The sequence below is a fragment of the Delphinus delphis genome, chromosome 13 (genome assembly GCF_949987515.2).
Source record: "Delphinus delphis chromosome 13, mDelDel1.2, whole genome shotgun sequence".
Taxonomy (NCBI): domain Eukaryota; kingdom Metazoa; phylum Chordata; class Mammalia; order Artiodactyla; family Delphinidae; genus Delphinus; species Delphinus delphis.
Window position 1 is genome coordinate 62,080,520 of NC_082695.1, and position 20,779 is coordinate 62,101,298.

The 20,779-nt window shown below is 40.6% G+C and overlaps 1 protein-coding gene across 2 annotated transcripts in view; it reads right to left on the reverse strand.

Moving 5' to 3' along the window:
- PSTPIP2 (proline-serine-threonine phosphatase interacting protein 2) overlaps nucleotides 1-20,779 on the reverse strand; it is an 80,982-nt gene that overhangs the window by 28,440 nt on the left and 31,763 nt on the right. For both annotated transcript variants that reach the window (XM_060028987.1, XM_060028986.1), the window contains exon 2: nucleotides 1,739-1,839. In XM_060028987.1, coding sequence (XP_059884970.1) covers nucleotides 1,739-1,839 — 101 coding nt within the window. The remainder of the gene's footprint in view (nucleotides 1-1,738; nucleotides 1,840-20,779) is intronic.

Below are 20,779 nucleotides of genomic sequence, written 5' to 3' on the forward strand. Positions count from 1 at the left end.
TAACTCAATTTTTAGTTTTTTGAGGAACCCCCATACTGTTCTCCACAGTGGCTGCACCAATTTACATCCTTACCAACAGTGTAGGAGGGTTCCCTTTTCTCCACACCCTCTCCAACATTTATTATTTGTAGATTTTTTGATGATGGTGTGGCCTTTATATCTGAATGACAACCTCGCTGGTGTAATGAATGTTCTTAAACTTTCCCTCAGAACTCTGCTGAACTTGTTCCATTGGCTTCCGTCATTGAAGAGAAACCCAAGGCCATCCAGATTCCCTGCTGCTCATTCCTATTTCAAAAACTTGGTTCATTTCTTTCCTAGATACTTGAAGTATTCTTTCTTTAACTAAATAACTTAACCAGGATGAATGTTAATGTTGACTCTTAAATAATCATAATCAATATTGATTACTGTGTATCAATGTTTCCTGGTTTATAGTGTGTGTCCTTCAGATCTATTTAGTTCTTCTACATTCCATGAAATTTTTCCTGGATTCTCTCTCTGAATACTTTTATTATTCCCTTTTGGTAAATTTTCTACTTGGGATCAGTTACCCAGATTTTGGAGTGGCTTTGTCTATCTGTTCTTGAGTTTGGGGCCCTGGTTCTTTTGCTCTTTTTGACTTCATATCTTCCTTCCTCCCTCTCTCCCTTCTTCTCTCCCTCCTTTTTTTTGGCCGAGGTAATTTGCACGGCTGTTGCGTCATTTGGGTTTACCTTGCTCCTGGTACTGTGGGCAACCCTATCTACTTGCTCTGAAACCATGCGCGCGAATTCTCTTTTCTGCCCTTCTGATCTTATACAATACCTTCCCCTCACTACCATAGCTTGAGCAAGAATCCTGTGTTTTCTTGGGCCTCTACTCTTGGATTCTATTTCTAAATTTTTTGCCCACTCCTGATAATGTAGAGTGAAACACACCTGAAACTGACTCTAGTTGTAAAAAAGGATGCATTTTGGGCTTCCCTGGTGGCGCAGTGGTTGAGAGTCCGCCTGCTGATGCAGGGGACACGGGTTCGTGTCCCGGTCTGGGAGGATCCCACATGCCGCGGAGCGGCAGGGCCCGTGAGCCATAGCTGCTGAGCCTGCACGTCCAGAGCCTGTGCTCCGCAACGGGAGAGGCCACAACAGTGAGAGGCCTGCGTACTGCAAAAAAAAAGGAAAGGAAGGGAAGAGAAGGGGAGCGGAGGGAATCCTCTAAAGCATGCCAGATCCCCTCAGGCCACCAAGCCCACCACCCTGCGGAGCACCACTACTGGCACCTGCATCTTTCCCACCACCGCAGCTCAGTGGTCTCTGAGCCAGGCTCTGCCTCCCTGTCACTGCACAGGCCCTGCTTGCCGCCCTCCCATAGACACCTGGGTGTTCCTCCACAGACCAAAGCCATCTCTTCCTCGAGTTAAGGGACACTTCAAGATCTCCTCCTCCATGACGCTGGCCCTCCGTTTTTGCCAGTCGTCCCAAGCTCTCCTCTCCCGTGAGGTCTTTCAGTATCATATGTATCACAAAACTTAGTATTTTATTATATTTTGTTTGCTGTTTCATTCATAAATCTTATCTCTTGAACAGCTTCCTAAAAGCTTTAGGACAAAGATATCATTTACTTCTTGGGGATCGTTCCATAACTTTACAACAGAGGGTTTTGCGGACCATTAAAAACAAACAAAACCAGTAAACTGTCCTTGTCTGTGTGGGAGTGTTTTGTCCACCCTCTGTCTTCAGAGAGAAACAACATGTACCTTTCTTTTAAAAAGTCTTCAAACTCTTTGCAGTTCTTGCGGCCATTGTTCAGATGCTGGATGATGGTCTCATAGCCAATGCTGCTGAGGATGTCTGAACTCTGGTGAGAAAAACAACACTGTGTGAGACGGGGAGTGCGGTGACGGCAGCCCCGAGGCCTGAAGCGTGGACAGGGCAGGGCACAGGGAAGCTGGCCATGGGGAGTTGCTGAAACACTTACCTCCAAGGCACATGTGACCAAAAAGGACAAAATAGAAGAAGTTCAGAGTGCATGTAGCTATGGAAGAGTTTTTAAAATTATGAAACCATGGGGCCACGAAACAGGAAGGAAGTGACAGAGGACTGAGAGGCACATGGACGAGGGAGCTGGCTGGGCTTGGGGCCCCTCCCTGGGTCCCCACATGCCCTGATCAGGCCAGGCAGGGAGCAGGAACTGAGCCCCCTTCCAGCCTTCTGCTGAGTGACCCTCTATCCCACGGGGGGAAACTCAGTTACACCACAGGTCCATTTTAACCAGGGATACACAGTGTTCACTGTGTCCTCACACCTGTCACAGAGCTTGACTCTGACATCTCTTCCCAAAGCCAAGAAGCCTGGTGTGAGGGTCGAGGGCACTGTTGAGCCACGCCCCAGCATTGCGAGAGGGAGGCCGGCTTCCCGCTGCAGCAGGAAGCTAAGCCCAGCAGCCAGCAGGCCCCGATGGGCTGGCCCCACTTTGGGGGAAAGGAATTTTTTTAAAATTTTAAGCAGCCATTTATTCCTATTTTATTCTACTACGTGCTCTGGAGTTGGAGGAAGCTGCCTGAGTCTCCCAAAGCAGTAGTCCCGGATGCAGTATATTTTAAAAATCAAAGTGCCCTCAGCTCCCCAAACCAACAAATCAGGAGCTTTAAAGAATACCCCTAAAGTGTCCCCTAATGCGTCTGGTTTCCTGGTTTCTACCCTCCAAATGCATATAATAGGTGGTCTGATCCAGACTCCAGTCCCTTAGGGAGGTTGGTTAGGCTGCCACTGGGTGTGCCCTGGGGAGCTTTGAACTGACCCAGCCCCAGCCTAGCCTCCCTACACTCCATCTGCTGAAGAAGGTTCTTCTGTGCCATTGAGTGGGGGTGGGACCCCCTGAAGATACCTCTCTGCCCAGCCCTGGACACTAGAGAAGCAGGATTTCTCTCTTCCATTTGCTGCCACTCCTCATGGCCTGGCTGAGCAGACAGGGGTCCCAGAGAGACCCAGCAGGACCAAGGCCTGAGGCTGATTTCAACCTCAGAAACTTAACTAGCCATAACTCACACTGCATTTTAAAAAGTGGATTATTATAAGTATAATAAATTTTACACATGGGCATACAAATAAATCTTAGTTAGAAATACATTTAATTCTACGGGTTCTGGTTACTGTTTGAGGATAGATTTCGGCCTCGGGAAGCCTAGAGAAATAGCCTCCACCAAAGCTTCATTTCTCCACCCACCCCCTCCACACACGCCCTTCTGTCTCAGCGGGGTAGGCTTCTAACTGCCCCCCTGAAATGCGGTGCTCAGTGGCAACTCTAAGACGATGCTTACATTATCCCCTCCTGAATCTAAATTCAGTCCCTCCACCCCCGAGGTTTCTGGAAGCCTTTCCTGAGTAGCCCTAATGCTCCCTCTTCTGGACTCTCAGACTGTCCAGCTTCTGAATTTGCTGTTTGCTACCCACCTTGTGAGTAGCCTTGTTGGCCCAACACTACTGCAAGAGCCTGCAGCTTCTCCCAAGTCTCAGACCAGTCCTGCACACACACACACACACATCCAAAACATTTAGCTTAAGATTATGCAAACCAAAGGTCTACAGTAAAATTCTGTGGGATGTAAATGTCTATTGTGTTCCCAGCCAGATGCATTAGAAGAGAATGATGAAAACAAAGGCTCCTGAGTGAATGAACGGGTACAAAGGGTCAATGTCAATATTGGTTTGTGGACGGAAGTGCTTTGATCTTCCCAGAGAAGTACACTTAGGTTCTCTGTTTTTTGATATTCATTTGGAAAAGGTGGTTTCCTTTTTCTTAATTAAGGGTGTGGACACTCTTTGAACTGGGCAGGGAGGGTGGAGCTAGAACAAGATTTCCTGGAAACGAACCAAATCACCAGGCCTCCTCCTGGCCACCAGCCTTGAAAAACCACAACTGCTGCTTCAGAGGAGTGACTGGACTCCAGAGGCAACCAAGAAAGAAAATCTCCAAGAGAAAACAAAGAGTGCCTAAGTCCAAGAGCCAAGAGGCAACAAAGAGTGCCTAAGTCCAAGTGCCAAGAGGCAGGGGATTTGGCCTGGAAACTCCTTCCCACGCTACTCAGAAAGCACTGCTGAGAAGCTCTGACTGGCAGATGCAGAATAAGAGGGCCAAGCAGGAAAGAAAACTGTGTGAGCACCAAGGTGGCACAGCAGATTTGCCACCAAAAATGAGTATGCCAGGGCTTCCCTGGTGGCGCAGTGGTTGAGAGTCCGCCTGCCGATGCAGGGGACACGGGTTCGTGCCCCGGTCCGGGAAGATCCCACATGCCGCGGGGCGGCTGGGCCCGTGAGCCATAGCCGCTGAGCCCGCGCGTCCGGAGCCTGTGCTCCGCAACGGGAGAGGCCACAACAGTGAGAGGCCCGTGTACCGCAAAAAAAAAAAAAAAAAAAAACAGTATGCCAAACACATAACTCCATATCCTGCTTCACAGTAGCCCTGACTTCTGTCCCCTAGTTTTCCCATGCTGGTCTCTCCCCATCCTCCAAATGGGCAGTGTACATTTATACCTCAGGACCATTGCACATGATTTTCCCACAGTGGGAATGGCATTTCCTCCATCTTCACTTAAATCCCACCTCTGTTTCAGGGCCACTTCAAATCCCAAGTCCTCTCTGAAATCCTCCTCAAATAATTTGTCCTACAGTCTCCTCTTCCTCTTCAGAGAACCTGGAGTGTTTAATGACATCTCCTCTCATTTGGTTTTTATTATATATTATTTTGTGTCGTTAGTTAATATCTTTTAAAAATTAGTTAAAGCGTATCTGGATTATACCCAACCTTTATCATCCACAATAGCTCCTACATTAATGGTGCTTAAGAAATGTCTGTTAATTGTATGCCAACTACAGACAAGGTACTAAAAAGTTTACAGAGTCAGCATACGATGGAGTTCCTGTAATCAAAGAGACTATCATTCATTTTGGGAGTCAGTAAAAGACACACACATAAAACAAATGTGTATGCATAAAAAAAAATGAGAGACTAAAACAGAGTATAAAAGTATACAGAGAAAATATATAATGAATGAGGTGGAAAAGAGGAAAATAGGCTAGAGTCATCAGAAAAGAGAAGACGTAAGATTTAAATTGAATCTTTTAAAGTGACTGGAATTCACACGAGAAATCAGAAGACATTTCAAACCAACTGACAGTGAAGAAAACAACACATCAAAATTTATGAGATGCAGAAAAACAGTGCTTTTTCTACAGGGAATTTTCCTCTAGGGAAAATCTTCGTATAGGGAAACTTGTAGCTCCAAATGCTAATATTAGACAAGAAAAAAAGTTTTTAAAATTAACGACCTAAGCTTTCACTTTATGGAACTACAAAAAGAAGAACAAATTTAAATTTGCAGTAACTAGAAGAAAGGAAATAAAAATAGTAGAACACAATGAAATACAATAGAAATGGCCAAACAGGGACTTCCCTGGTGGTCCAGTGGCTAAGGCTTCATGCTCCCAATGCAGGGGGCCCGGGTTCGATCCCTGCTCAGGGAACTTGATCCCACATGACACAACTAAGAGTTCGCATGACACAGCTAAAGATTCCGCATGCCACAACTAAAGATTCCACATACCACAACTAAAGATCTCACATGCTGCAACAAAGATCCCATGTGCCACGACCAAGACCCAGCGCAGCCAAATAAATAAAAATAAATTAATTTTTTTAAAAAAGATAAATGGACAAACAATAAAGAAAATTGATGAAACCAAAAGTTAGTCCCTTGAAAAGCTTAATAAAATCGGAAAACCTATAGCTGGGTTGATCAAAAAACAAGAGAGACAGAAAGAAAAAACACAAATTATCAATGTCCTCAGTCTGACAAAGGACATCTACAGAAACCTAGAGCTAACAACTTAATGGTGAAAAGACTGAATACTTTCCTCCTAACAAGGAGGAAATAAAGCAAGAAAAAGATAAAGAACATACTTGTTGGAAAGGAAATAGTAAAACTGCCTTTATTTTCAGACAACATGATTGTATTCACAGAAATTTACTCCCCAAAATGACTAGAACTAATAAATGTAACAGCATTGCAGGGCACAAAGTCAATACACAGAAATCAATTATATTTCTATATACCAGTAGCAAAATCATTTAAATGGCATTAAGGATATAAAATATTCAGGAATATTAAATATTCAGGATATAAATATTTATTCAGGAATAAAATATTCAGGATATAAAATATTCAGGAATAAATGCTTAAATAAATTCAGGAATAAATGCTTAAACGGTTATACAATACAAGATTTCTTCACTGAAAATTACAATGTTTTGCTGAAAGAAATGAAAATAAAGGTAGACCATGTTTGTCGACTGAAAGAGTAAATATTGTTAAAACATCAATTTTCTCCAAATTGATCTACAGATTCAACACAATCCCATGAAAATCCCAAAAGTCTTTTCTGTAGAAATTTGCCAATTAGCCTAAAATTTATATGGAATTAAAGGACCTAGAACAAACAGTTTTTTTACATACCACCTGACTTCAAAACTTGCAGGGAAGTTATAGTAATCAAAACAGTACAGTACTGATCTGAGGACAGACAAGTAGATCAATGGAACAGAATACAACCTAGGAATAGACTCACATGTCAATTGACTTTCCAAAAGGTGTCAAAGCCACTCAGTGGGAGAAATGACAGTCTTTTCCACAAGTGGTCCTGGGACAACTGCATAAAGCTGGGGAGAGAAGAGTCTTTGCTCACTGCCCCCACTGCACACAAAGCACACACAATTAATGTGCGATGGGTCACAGACTCAGATGCAAAACCAAAATATAAAGTTTTGGTTTATTAGTATAGGCAAGTACCTTTGAGGCCTTGAGGCAGGAAAAGATTTCCTAGAGAGGACACAAAAAATACGAACTGCTAAAGAAAAAACTGAAAAACTGGACTTCATCAAAATTAAAAACCTCTGCTCATCAAAGGAGATTATTAAGAAAATTAAATGGCAAGCCACATGCTGGGAGAAGATATTCACAATACATATGTCTGTCAAAGGACTTGTAACCAGAACATATAAAGAACTTCAAATTAATAAAAATATAAGCAACCCAATAAAAACTGGGCATAATACTTGAACTTCATAAACACTTCATAAAAGATATTTCTTTGGCCAAAAAACTCATGAAAAGTTGCTTAACATGACAGGGAAATTCAAATTAAAGTCACAATGATATCTACTTCATGCCCACTAGAACAGCTGAAATTAAAAAGTCAACACTGAATGTAGGCAAGGATGTTGAACTATCAGAACTCTTATTCTGAGAGTGTGAAAATGGTACAATCATTTTGAAAAAAATGGGAATTTCTCAAAAAGCTAAACATGCACATATCATATGACCCAAAGTTCTACTCCAAAACATTTATCCAAGTGAAAGAAAAACATATGTCCACAAAAAGACCTCTACAAGAAGGTTCATAGGACTTTTACTCACAATAGCCCCAAACTGGAAACAACCCAATGCCTAACAGTCGATGGATGATAAACAATGTGTGGTATATTCATACAATGGAATACTACACAGCAATAAAAAGGAAAGAACTACTGACACTGAAACAACATGGATGAATCTCAAAAACATTATGCTAATGAAAGATGCTAGATGCAAAAAGTACTTACTGCATGATCCCGTTTATATGAAGTTCTAGGACAGGAAAGCAGTTCTAGGACTTACTTCTATGGTAAAAGAAGTAAGAACAGTGACTGCCTGAGTCAGGGGAGAAATTGAGGGTGGACTGGGAAGAGCCATGAGGGAACTTCCTGGAATGATGGAAACACATCCAATCAAGATCTTTCCATAGAGGTGTGAGTTGTACAGGAATATGCAGTTTTCAAAACTCGATCTGTGTGCTTCATCTTATGTAAATTATACCTCAAAAAATTAAAAGCCCAAAAAAAATTGATTAGGAGTCAGAAGAATAATGGGAGGGAGGCAGTCACTAGAAGGAACAGAGGTAGATAAGCCTTGAAAATTGATCCGGTCTTGGAGTCCCGGGTGAGGCAGGGAGATGAAAAAGAAGGAGGGGCAGATCCAACCACACAGCAACCTCCCAAAGACCCAGAATGTAAGGTTTAATAATGCTCAAATTATAAAGAGGTAAATAGCATTCAAGTTTTTTGTTTGTTTGGTTTTTTTTGCATTCAAATTTTAATCAGTGGATTAGTATTTTAATCATAAAGCCACTTAAGGGACTTCCCTGGTGGTCCAGTGGTTAAGAATCCGCCTTTCAATGCAAGGGACGCAGGTTCAATCCCTGGTCAGGGAACTAAGATCCCACATGCCGTGGGGCAACTAAGCCCATGTGCCGCAACTACTGAGCCCGCGCACCACAACTACTGAGCCCACGCACTCTGGAGCCCTCATGCCCGCAGCTAGAGAGAAGGCTGCACACTGCAGCGAAGATCCTGGGTGCCGCAAATAAGACCCAATGCAGCCAAATAAATAAATTAATTGAAAAAAATAAATAAAGCCACTTAAATTTCTTTAAGACAAAAATTTTGCCAGGTCCAGCAATGAGCACATGTGTGCCGCATCCAGGAGATGTGTGATCCAAAGAATAATAAAAACAGTCTTGCTGTGATGCCAGCGGCCAGTCCAGACCAGGTGGTGGTGTGGGTTCAGAGAAGGAAATCTCCGTGGGCTGCCTGGTGGAGGATAACTCCACTGCCGCCAGCTCCCCCAACCCACCCCTAACACTCAGGTCTGGTCTCCCTCAATCCAGGCACATGTACTCCTCCTTCCTGCCCAGCCCTGAGGCTCATGTTGCAGGGGCCTCTGAGAACTTGTTTCCAGAGACCTTTTCTACCATGTGGCCACTAGGCAGAAGGGGAAGGCAGAGGGGAAGCAAAAGATACCTGCAGCCTCCAAAGCCACCATCAGAATTATGGTGCTACCACCAGAGCATCCCCACATCCAGTTCTGTGCTGCACCTCACGTCCATCCTATCATGGCATCTGCTACACGGTTTCAGTTTCTCTAGATGTGGGCTCCAAGGACCACCTGTGCCAGAATCACCCAAGCAGCTTGGTAAACGGGCAGTCCCCCAGTTCTCACCCCAGACCTGCTGATTCTGAACCTTGGGTGGGGGAGTCGCCACTTCTTACACTCTTCCAAGGACTGTAATGCCGTTTGAGAACTGCTGCCATAGAAATTACAAAAGACGATAGAACAATCATGGCTCCTGCCTTGAGGAAAGTAGGATACTTGCATGTGAAACTAGAGAACACAGCAGAATGGGGCAGGAAAGAATGACTGTTAGTAAATGCAAAGGAGAAGAGGCCAGGGAAGACTCTCCATGGTTTGCATTTTATTTTATAACCTCCAATTTTGAGTAAAAAATGCAAATTGGCATTGGTGCCCTTTGGAAGCCGAGAGAGCCCCATTAGAATGGGGAGAAGGCACTGACCTTGCATTACACACAAAGGTTGAGTTTGTTTGAAGACTGGCCATGGGATGTGTTAATGTACTATACTTTGCATTAAAGGACCACAGTATGCTCCATATAAACACAGTGAGACAGGAGCTATTTCCACGTTTACAGCTGGAGAAAATAAGACACAAGGAAAAGGAGTTCTCCTTATCACTTCCTCCAGCCACAATGAAAGATCTGAACTCTCAACCAACAATATTATTCAAATCTCCATTATTTATTAAAAGCTATATGGCAACAGAAGACTTGGGATAAAGACCGAGGACTTCATTTTACCTCCCTCTGTTCTCAACCTTGATCTTTCTTTCCTATCTCTTTTACTAGAAGAGGTAAAACTAAATGGATCAAACTCACCTTGTCTGCAAATATGGATTGACTATTGTTAATTAATATTAATAATTCAGGCCAATATACAGTGAATGTTTGCTGTGTTCCAAATAGCATACCAAGTATTTTGCATGGGACATTTTGTTTAATTCTTGTAACAATCCTATGACGTAAGTATAATTATTATCTTCATTTTACAGGACAAGAAACTGTGGCTCTGTACTCTGAAACCACTCGACCACACAGCTTCTCTTGTTTGAGGATAAGAACCAAATCTAACTTTTTGCCAGTCAGCCTACTTCCCTACAGTTCTAAATGGGACATACGCAGGCTTTAACGCCACACTTGGGTGTGAGCCCTGGTTCTACCACACACAAGCTATGTGACTTGGAGCTAAGTAGCTCAATCCCTCCTTACTAGACTATAAAATGGGGGTATTGGAAGGACCAAATGAGATAATGTACTTTGAGTTTATCAAGTGCTTCACAAACTAAAGGAATTAAGGCAGACACATCAAGATTTTTCAAGACCAGGCCACATAAACAAAAAAGCATATGTGTTTGAACAATACAATTTTTTTTTTCACTGAAAGCAGACAACAGTGAAATAAATGTAGCTGTTAGCTATTCAAAAGTAAGTATGTCGCCATCTGAGGAAGCAGCTGGAAAGGTGTCAGGGATACCTCAGCAAAGGATATGGAAACTGCCATTTTCAGGCATGAAAAACCTAAAGTCAAAGTCATTACAGTGGTTGTGCCCTTAAGCCTTCTCTTAAGCAATAATAATGGATTGTGAAGGCAAGAATAAGACCCCACCCCAGTTCCCATGCCAGCCTTGTTCTACGAGCCCACAGCCCCAGCTCTGTCTAGACTGGATCCACACTTGACATTTTCACATGTCTAAGTGTCCCTCCTGTCAAGTCAGCAGGTCAATTACAAAGGCAACTCTACTCAACTGAAAATACTTTAAGTGAAAGATAAACCGGAGAAAGTGTGCAATGCAAAAACTCCACATAGGGAAAAAAAATGACTAGAAGGATGTGCACCCAAATGTTGAAAGCAATTCTCTTCTTAGCATGCTTCCATATTTTCTACATTTTCTATAATATCCTTACATTGCTTTTATAACCTGAAGTCTTTCTCCCTACGTCCATCCCTTAAAGATGGCAAATTGAAGTCTTGTTTCTCTCTCATCTGTTCCCAGGCCCCACTAAAATAAAAAATGATCCACAGCAACAGCAGAAAATAGGAAAGGGCCCAATGAGGAAGGTGCACATTTGTAGGAATTTCTGTAATATAAAAAATAGATAGGACTAGATGGGCAGGGTCAGAAGCCAGTATTCCAAACTACACAAAACAGAAGAAAGTCCACAAACATTCCCAGCAAAGCCCTAGAAAATCCCAAGCTCAAATCAGCAGGAGCTGAAACTGGAGCAGCCATGGAAATACCGGGAGGGTGTCTGTAGGACACCGAGAACCCAGCCAGTGCCCTGCCCCAGAGCAGCTAACTCTGAATTTTGTACCAGAGCCACAGCTGGTGAGGACTCCACCCTGCAGCAGGCTCCTCGCAAGGGCACAAAGACCAGAACGGCAATGGGGCACTGTCCCTAGGCACCATCAAAGCTTGCACACTAAAAATTGAAGGAAAAAAAGGTTCTGTACCATTATCAAGTCCTGTAAATACCCTTCACTTCCAGGGTAACACCTTTCCCACTTTCTTACTCCAGACAGAGGCAAAAATATCAGAAATTGTCATTATTTTTAGATTATATAATTATCTACTTGGAAACCAGAGATTATCAAGTGAAAAGCTAGGAACTGAATTAAATATTTTTTAAAAAATCAACAGTTTTCTTATATATCAATAATAACCACTTAAAATGTAGTTTAAAACACAAAATCCTATTCATAATGCCAATAAAACCTATAAAATACCTAGGAATAAGCCTTTTTGAAGGAAAAATATAAAACATTACTAAAAAAATACAAAGATCTCAAAACATTTAGAAATATATCCTAGTCCAAGATGGGAAAGTCCAATATTGGAAAGATTCAATTCTCCCCACATAACCTATCAAGTTAAAATAATTTCAATCAAGGGACTTCCCTGGTGGCGCAGTGGTTAAGAATCCGCCTGCCAATGCAGAGGACACAGGTTTGAGCCCTGGTCCAGGAAGATCCCACATGTCACGGAGCAACTAAGCCCGTGCGCCACAACTACTGAGCCCACATGCCACGACTACTGAAGCCCGCGCCCCTAGAGCCTGTGCTCCTCAACAGGAGAAGCCACCACAGTGAGAAGACTGTACACCACAATGAAGAGTAGCCCCCACTCACTGCATCTAGAGATAAGCCCACACACAGCAACGAAGACCCAATGCAGTCGAAAATAAATAAATACATTTCTAAATAACGATAATTTCAGTCAAAATCTTAATGGAATTTCTTTTTAAATTTAAGTTCATTCTAAAACCAACCTAATATGACCCAGCAATCCCACTACTGGGTATATACCCTGAGAAAACCATAATTCAAAGAGTCAGGTACCACAATGTTCATTGCAGCTCTATTTACAATAGCCAGGACATGGAAGCAACCTAAGTGTCCATCAACAGATGAATGGATAAAAAACAAATACCGTATGCTAACACATATATATGGAATCTAAAAGTAAAAAAAAAAAAAGGTTCTGAAGAACCTAGGGGCAGGACAGGTATAAAGACTCAGATGTAGAGAATGGACTTGAGGACACAGGGAGGGGGAAGGGTAAGCTGGGACGAAGTGAGAGCGTGGCATGGACATATATACACTACCAAATGCAAAATAGCTAGTAGTGGGAAGCAGCCACATAGTACAGGGAGATCAGCTTGGTGCTTTGTGACCACCTAGAGGGGTGGGATAGGGAGGGTGGGAGGGAGACGCAAGAGGGAGGAGATATGGGGATATACGTATACATATAGCTGACTCACTTTGTCATACAGCAGGAACAAACACAACATTGTAAAACAATTATACTCCAATAAAGATGTTAAAAAAATAAATAAAGCAAAGAAGAATTTTTTGGGGAAAAAATTTAAAAACAACCTAAAAAGAATAAGTGAATGAAAATAGACCCTAAAATGTTGAAAAGATGAATAAGTGAAGACTTACCCTACCATGCAAAAACGAGTATAAGTAATCAAAAATTTTCAAAGTACTATGTTATGACATTGAGAACTGATAATCAGGTAAGTAAAATACAAACAACAGTCCAGGAATGGCCTTATGTATGTATGGGGATTTAATATATGATAAAGGAAGCATTTACAACCAGAAAGAAAATGATGCCTTGTTCAATAAATATTATTGTAACAATGACTGTTCATTTTGCCAAAAACTAAATATAGAGCCCTTTCTAACACAGCACTCTAAAATAAGTATCTGATGAATTAAAGATCTAAACATGGAAATCACAAACGTGTAAAAAGAAAATATAGAATGTATATATTTTTAAAATATTGAGGTAAGAGATTTTTTTCTAAGTATGACTCCAAACTTAGAAGAAAAGACTAACAGATTAGCCTATTCTGAAAATAGGGTTTACCAAAATTGACACCATTTGAGATAGAAAGCTGAGAAAGGCCAATTTCCTTAGAAGAAACAGAGAAAGTAATCAAGGAGCAGAAAAAAGCAACATAACTGGATGTTTTTACAGGAGAATGGAACTCTACCGAATCTTCAGGAAAAAAAACATATTTCTAAGGTCCATAAATTGATCGGGAATGAAAGACAATGTATTAGTTCACTTTATAAAGCAAGTATAAAACAATACTTAAGCTCGATAGAGTATAAAAAAGAAACTTACTAATATCATTTATGAATATTAATCAAAAAGTACTAAATAAAATATTAGCAAAAATAATCCATTACCACATTAAGAAGAGACTATATCATGACTGAGTGGGACTTATTCCAAGAATGAAAAGTTGGTTGAATATGAGGAAATTTATTAACCTAATAAGTCATTTTAATAAATCAAAAAGAAAAATCATCTGGATAGCTACATGTAAAAGAATAAAATTAGAACATTCTCTAACACCAGATACAAAAATAAACTTAAGATGGATTGAAGACCTAAATGTAAGACTGGAAACTATAAAACTCCTAGAGGAGGGTGGGAGGGAGGGAGACACAAGAGGAAGAGATATGGGGATATATGTATATGTATAGCTGATTCACTTTGTTATAAAGCAGAAACTAACACACCACTGGAAAGCAATCATACTCCAATAAAGATGTTAAAAAAAAAGAAAATAAGAAAAAAAAAAAAAAGAAATACAAGGAAGACAGCAAATGCCAACACCACAATTCTTCCTCAGTAATTTGTCATCTTGTCTGTCATCTTAAAGGGTGCCCTATTATACTGTTCACATGCTGTATATTTGTTAGTCCTACTTTACAGAACATCACAATGGTTCTTTTGTTCTTTTATTATCTTATATATGTATTTGGCATTAAATTTGATATCATGAAAAATATAAAAATAAACAAATGGGACCTAACTTTCCTTTGCATGGCAAAGGAAACCATCAACAAAACCAAAAGACAACCTACTGAATGGGAGAAAATATTTGTAAATGATATGACCAATAAGGGGTCAATATCCAACATATATGAACAGTTCATACAACTCAACATCAAAAAAAAAAAACCCGATTAAAAAATGGGCAGAAGAACTGAATAGACATTTTTCCAAAGAGGAAATGCAGATGGCCTACATGAAAAGATGCTCAACATTGCTAATCATCAGGGAACTGCAAATCAAAACCACAATGAGATATCACCTCACACCTGTCAGAACGGCCATCATCAAAAAGAACACAAATAACAAATGTTGGCAAGGATGTGGAGAAAAGGGAACACTTGTACACTGTTGGTGGGAACACAAATTGGTGCAGCTACTGTGGAAAACAGTATGGAGATTTCTCAAGAAACCAAAAATTGACCCAGCAATTCCACTCCTAGGTATATATATGAAAAAAAACCAAAAACACTAAGTCGAAAAGATACACGCACCCCATTGTTTCTAGCAGCATTATTTACAATTGCCAAGATATGGATGCAACCTAAGTGTCCATCAACAGATGAATGGATAAAGATGATGTGATACACACACACACACACACACACACACACACACACACACACACACACACAACAAAATATTATTCAGCCATAAAAAAGAATGAAAATTTTCCATGTGCAGCAATGTGGATGGACTTGGAGGGCATTATGCTAAGTGAAATAAGTCAGAGAAAGACAAATACTGTATGATATCACTTATACACTTATATGTGGAATCTAAAAAATACAATAAACTAGTTAATATAACAAAAAAGCAGACTCACAGATACAGAGAACAAACTAGTGGTTACCAGTGCGGAGCAGGAACAGGAGAGTGGCAATACGGAGATGGGGGTTGGGAGGTACAAATTATTAGGTATAGAACGGGTTGCAGGGATGTGCTGTGCAGCCCGGGGAATATAGCCAATATTTTTTTTTTCTTTTGCAGTACGCGGGCCTCTCACTGTTGTGGCCTCTCCCGTTGTGGAGCACAGGCTCCGGACACGCAGGCTCAGCGGCCATGGCTCACGGGCCCAGCTGCTCCATGGCATGTGGGATCTTCCCAGACCGGGGCATAAACCTGTGTCCCCTGCATCGGCAGGCGGACTCTCAACCACCACGCCACCAGGGAAGCCCTATAGCCAATATTTTGCAATGGCTATAGATGCAATGTAACCTTTGGGAATTGTGGATAACTATGTTGTGCATCTGTAAATTGTATGGCATTATGCAACATCTATACTTCTAAAAAATAAAATTAAAAAAAAAAGAAAATCATGACTTTCTCCACAGACGTAGACTGAATAATGGACCCCAAAGATACCTAGGTCTTAATCCCTGGACTCCATGAATTTTATCTTTTATGGAAAAAGAGTCTTTGCAGATATGATTAAGTTAAGGATATTGAAATAGGGAGATTATCCTGGATTAGCTGGGTGGGCCCTAAATGCAATCACAAATGTTCTTCTAAGAGACAAGCAGAGGGAGATTTGACACAGAAAAGGAAAAAGCATGTGACCATGGAGGCAAGATTGAGTAATGTGACCACAAGCCAAGAAACCCCAACAGCCACCAGAAGCTGGAAAAGATGAGGAATTGATTCTCTCCTAAAACTTCCAGAGGGAGTGTGGCCCTGCTGACACTTTGATTCCATCTCAGTGAAACTGATTTGGGACTTCTGAACTCCAGGACTGTAAGAGAATACATTTCTGTTGTTTTAAGCCACCAAGTTTGTGGTGATTTGTTACAGCAGTCGCAGGAAAGTAATGTAAGGCCAAAAAAGATTTTGACAGTATTCAACACCCATTTCTGATTTTAAAAGAAAGTCAAGAAAATAGGAATTGATGGTACTCTCTTAAGATGAATATACTGAATATATATTCATGCCCATATCTCCACTACTTTATACTGGAGGTATTAACCAATACAGTTTGAGAAGATAAATCAATTAGAAGCATAAGAGTAGGAAAAGAAATAAAACCATCTTTACTTGCAGATAATATAATACAAATAGAAAGATTCTGTCATTAAAATGTCAGTTCTTAGTTAATTTTAAAACGCAATGCTGGGGAATTTCCTGGTGGTCCAGCGGTTAGCACTCGGCACTTTCATTGCAGGGGCCCTGGTCCGGGAACTAAGAACCCTCGAGCCACGCAGTGCAGCCAAAGAAACACAACATAATATTATCCCAATAAAAATACCAACAAGTAATTTTTTTTTTTTTTTTTTTTGCAGTACACGGGTCTCTCACTGTTGTGGCCTCTCCCATTGCAGAACACAGGCTCCGGACGCACAGGCTCAGCAGCCATGGCTCACAGGCCTAGCCTCTCCGCGGCATGTGGGATCTTCCCAGACCGGGGCACGAACCAGTGTCCCCTGCATCGGCAGGCAGACTCTCAACCACTGTGCCACCAGAGAAGCCCCAACAAGTAATTTTTTACATAGTAAACAAAGTTCACATGGAAAACATAAAAATACAAAAATAGCAAGGAAAAAACTGACAAAAGTTATGAGGGAAGCCAGCCCTACCAGACATTTAAACATATTATAAATGCTATATAATTAAAACAGTGTGGTATTGGTGCATAAATAGCCACACAGACCAGTTGAATGGAATATAAAATCCAGAAATAGACCCAAGTACACAGAGAAATTTAATATATGCTAAAGGTAGCTTCTCACATCACTGGGGCAAAAATGGAATTTTTCATAAGTGGTTCTGGGACAACTGTTAGCCACTTAGAAAATGATAAAAATAGATCCAAACCCCAAACTATATACAAGAAATTCAAAATAGATCAGAGATCTTAATGGAAAAACATGAAACCACACAAGTACTAGAAGTAAACATTCAAAAAGGTTTTCTAATCATAACAAAATCCAACTGCAATAAAAGTTTCATAAATTTTATCACCTACGGAATTCCCTGGCAGTCCAGTGGTTAGGACTACACACGTCCACTGCAGGGGGCATGGGTTTGATCTCTGGACGGGAAACAAAGATCCCGCATGCTGCAGCATGGACCAAAAAAAAAAAAAACTTGATCACCTAAAAAGAAAAACTTTTCATAGTAAAAATAACAATTAAGACACACCTCTTAGATAGCCTCATCCACCAGAGGGCAGACAGCAGAAGCAAGAAGAACTACAATCCTGCAGCCTGTGGAACTAAAACCACATTCACAGAAAGATAAACAAGATGAAAAGGCAGAGGGCTATGTACCAGATGAAGGAACAAGATAAAACCCCAGATACACAACTAAATGAAGCAGAGATAGGCAACCTTCCAGAAAAAGAATTCAGAATAATGATAGTGAAGATGATCCAGGATCTCAGAAAAAGAATGGAGGCAAAGATCGAGAGGATGCAAGAAATGTTTAACAAAGTCCTAGAAGAATGAAAGAACAAACAAACAGAGATGAACAATACAATATCTGAAATGAAACTACACTACAAGGAATCAATAGCAGTATAACTGAGGCAGAAGAATGGATAAGTGAACTGGAAGACAGAATGGTGGAATTCACTGCCATGGAACAGAAAAAAAAAAAAAAATGAAAAGAAATGAAGACAGGGCTTCCCTGGTGGCGCAGTCGTTGAGAGTCTGCCTGCCAATGCAGGGGACGTGGGTTCGTGCCCCGGTCCGGGAAGATGCCACATGCCACGGAGCAGCTGGGCCTGCGAGCCATGGCCACTGAGCCTGCGTGTCCAGAGCCTGTGGTCCGCAATGGGAGAGGCCACAACAGTGAGAGGCCCACGCAAAAAAAAAAAAAGAAATGAAGACAGCCTGAGAGACCTCTGGGACAACATTAAACGCAACAACATTCTCATTATAGAGGTCCCAGAAGGAGAAGAGAGAGAGAAAGGACTAGAGAAAATATTTGAAGAGATTATAGTCGAAAACTTCCCTAACATGGGAAACGAAATAGCCACCCAAGTCCAGGAAGCACAGCAAGTCCCATACAGGATGAACCCAAGGAGAAACACGCTGAGACACATATTAATCAAATTAGCAAAAATGAAAGACAAAGAAAAATTATTGAAAGCAGCAAGGGAAAAATGACAAATAACATACAAGGGAACTCCCATAAGGTTAACAGCTGATTTCTCAGCAGAAACTCTACAAGCCAGAAGGGTGTGGCATGATATACTTAAAGTGATGAAAGGGAAGAACCTACAACCAAGATTACTCTACCCGGCAAGGATCTCATTCACATTTGATAGAGAAATCAAAAGCTTTACAGACAAAAGCAAAAGCTAAGAAAATTCAGCACCACCAAGCCAGCTCTACAACAAATGCTAAAGGAACTTCTCTAAGTGGGAAACACAAGAGAAGAAAAGGACCTACATAAACAAACCCAAAACAATTAAGAAAATGGTCATAGGCACATATATATCAATAATTACCTTAAACGTGAATGGATTAAATGCTCCAACCAAAAGACATAGGCTTGGTGAATGGATACAGAAACAAGACCCATATATATGCTGTCTACAAGGACCCACTTCAGACCTAGGGACACATACAGACTGAAAGTGAGGGGATGGAAAAAGATATTCCATGCAAATGGAAATCAAAAGAAAGCTGGAGTAGCAATACTCATATCAGATAAAATAGACTTTAAAATAAAGAACGTTACAAGAGGCAAGGAAGGACACTACATAATGATCAAGGGATCAATCCAAGAAGAAGATATAACAATTATAAATATATATGCACCCAACATAGGAACACCTCAATACATAAGGCAACTGCTAACAGCTATACAAGAGGAAATTGACAGTAACACAATAATAGTGGGGGATTTTAACACCTCACTTACACCAATGGACAGATCAACCAAAATGAAAATATATAAGGAAACAGAAGCTTTAAATGACACAACAGACCAGATAGATTTAATTGATATTTATAGGACATTCCATCCAAAAACAGATTACACTTTCTTCTCAAGTGCACATGGAACATTCTCCAGGATAGATCATATCTTGGGTCACAAATCAAGCCTCAGTAAATGTAAGAAAATTGAAATCATATCAAGCATCTTTTCTGACCACAACACTATGAGATTAGAAATGAATTACAAGGAAAAAAACATAAAAAACACAAACACATGGAGGTTAAACAATACGTTACTAAATAACCAAGAGATCACTGAAGAACTCAAAGAGGAAATCAAAAATTACCTAGAGACAAATGACAATGAAAACACGATGATCCAAAACCTATGGGATGCAGCAAAAGCAGCTCTAAGAGGGAAGTTTATAGCTATACAAGTCTACGTCAAGAAACAAGAAAAATCTCAAATGAACAATCTAACCTTACACTTAAAGGGACTAGAGAAAGAAGAACAAACGAAACCCAAAGTTCGTAGAAGAAAAGAACTCATAGAGATCAGGCAGAAATAAATGAAATAGAAACAAAGAAAACAATACCAAAGATCAATAAAACTAAAAGCTGGTTCTTTGAGAAGATAAACAAAATTGATAAACCATTAGCCAGACTCATCAAGAAAAAGAGGGAGAGGACTCAAATCAATAAAATTAGAAATGAAAAAGGAGAAGTTACAACAGACACTACAGAAATACAAAGCATCCTAAGAGATGACTACAAGCAACTCTATGCCAATAAATTGGACAACCTAGAAGAAATGGACAAATTCTTAAGAAAGGTATAACCTTCCAAGACTGAACCAGGAAGAAATAGAAAATATGAACAGACCAATCACAGAAGAGGAAATTGAAACTGTGATTAAAAATCTTCCAACAAACAAAAGTCCATGACCACATGGCTTCACAGGTGAATTCTATCAAACATTTAGAGAAGAGCTAACACCCATCCTCTCAAACTCTTCCAAAAAATTGCAGAGGAAGGAGCACTCCCAAACTCATTCTATGAGGCCACCATCACCCTGATACCAAAACCAGACAAAGATACTACAAAAAAGAAAATTACAGACCAATATCACTGATGAATATAGATGCAAAAATCCTCAACAAAATACTAGCAAACAGAATCCAACAACACATTAAAAGGATCATACACCATGATCAAGTGGGATTTATCCCAGGGATTCTTCAATATGTGCAGATCAATCAATGTGATACCCCATATTAACAAATTGAAGAATAAAATCCATATGATCATCTCAATAGATGCAGAAAAAGCTGTTGACAAAATTCAACACCCATCTATGATAAAAGCTCTACAGAAAGTGGGCATAGAGGGAACTTACCTCAACATAATAAAGGCCATATATGACAAACCCACAGCAAACATCATTCTCAATGGTGAAAAACTGAAAGCATTTCCTCTAAGATCAGGAACAAGACAAGGATGTCCACTCTCACCACTAGTATTCAACATAGTTTTGGAAGTCCTAGCCACGGCAATCAGAGAAGAA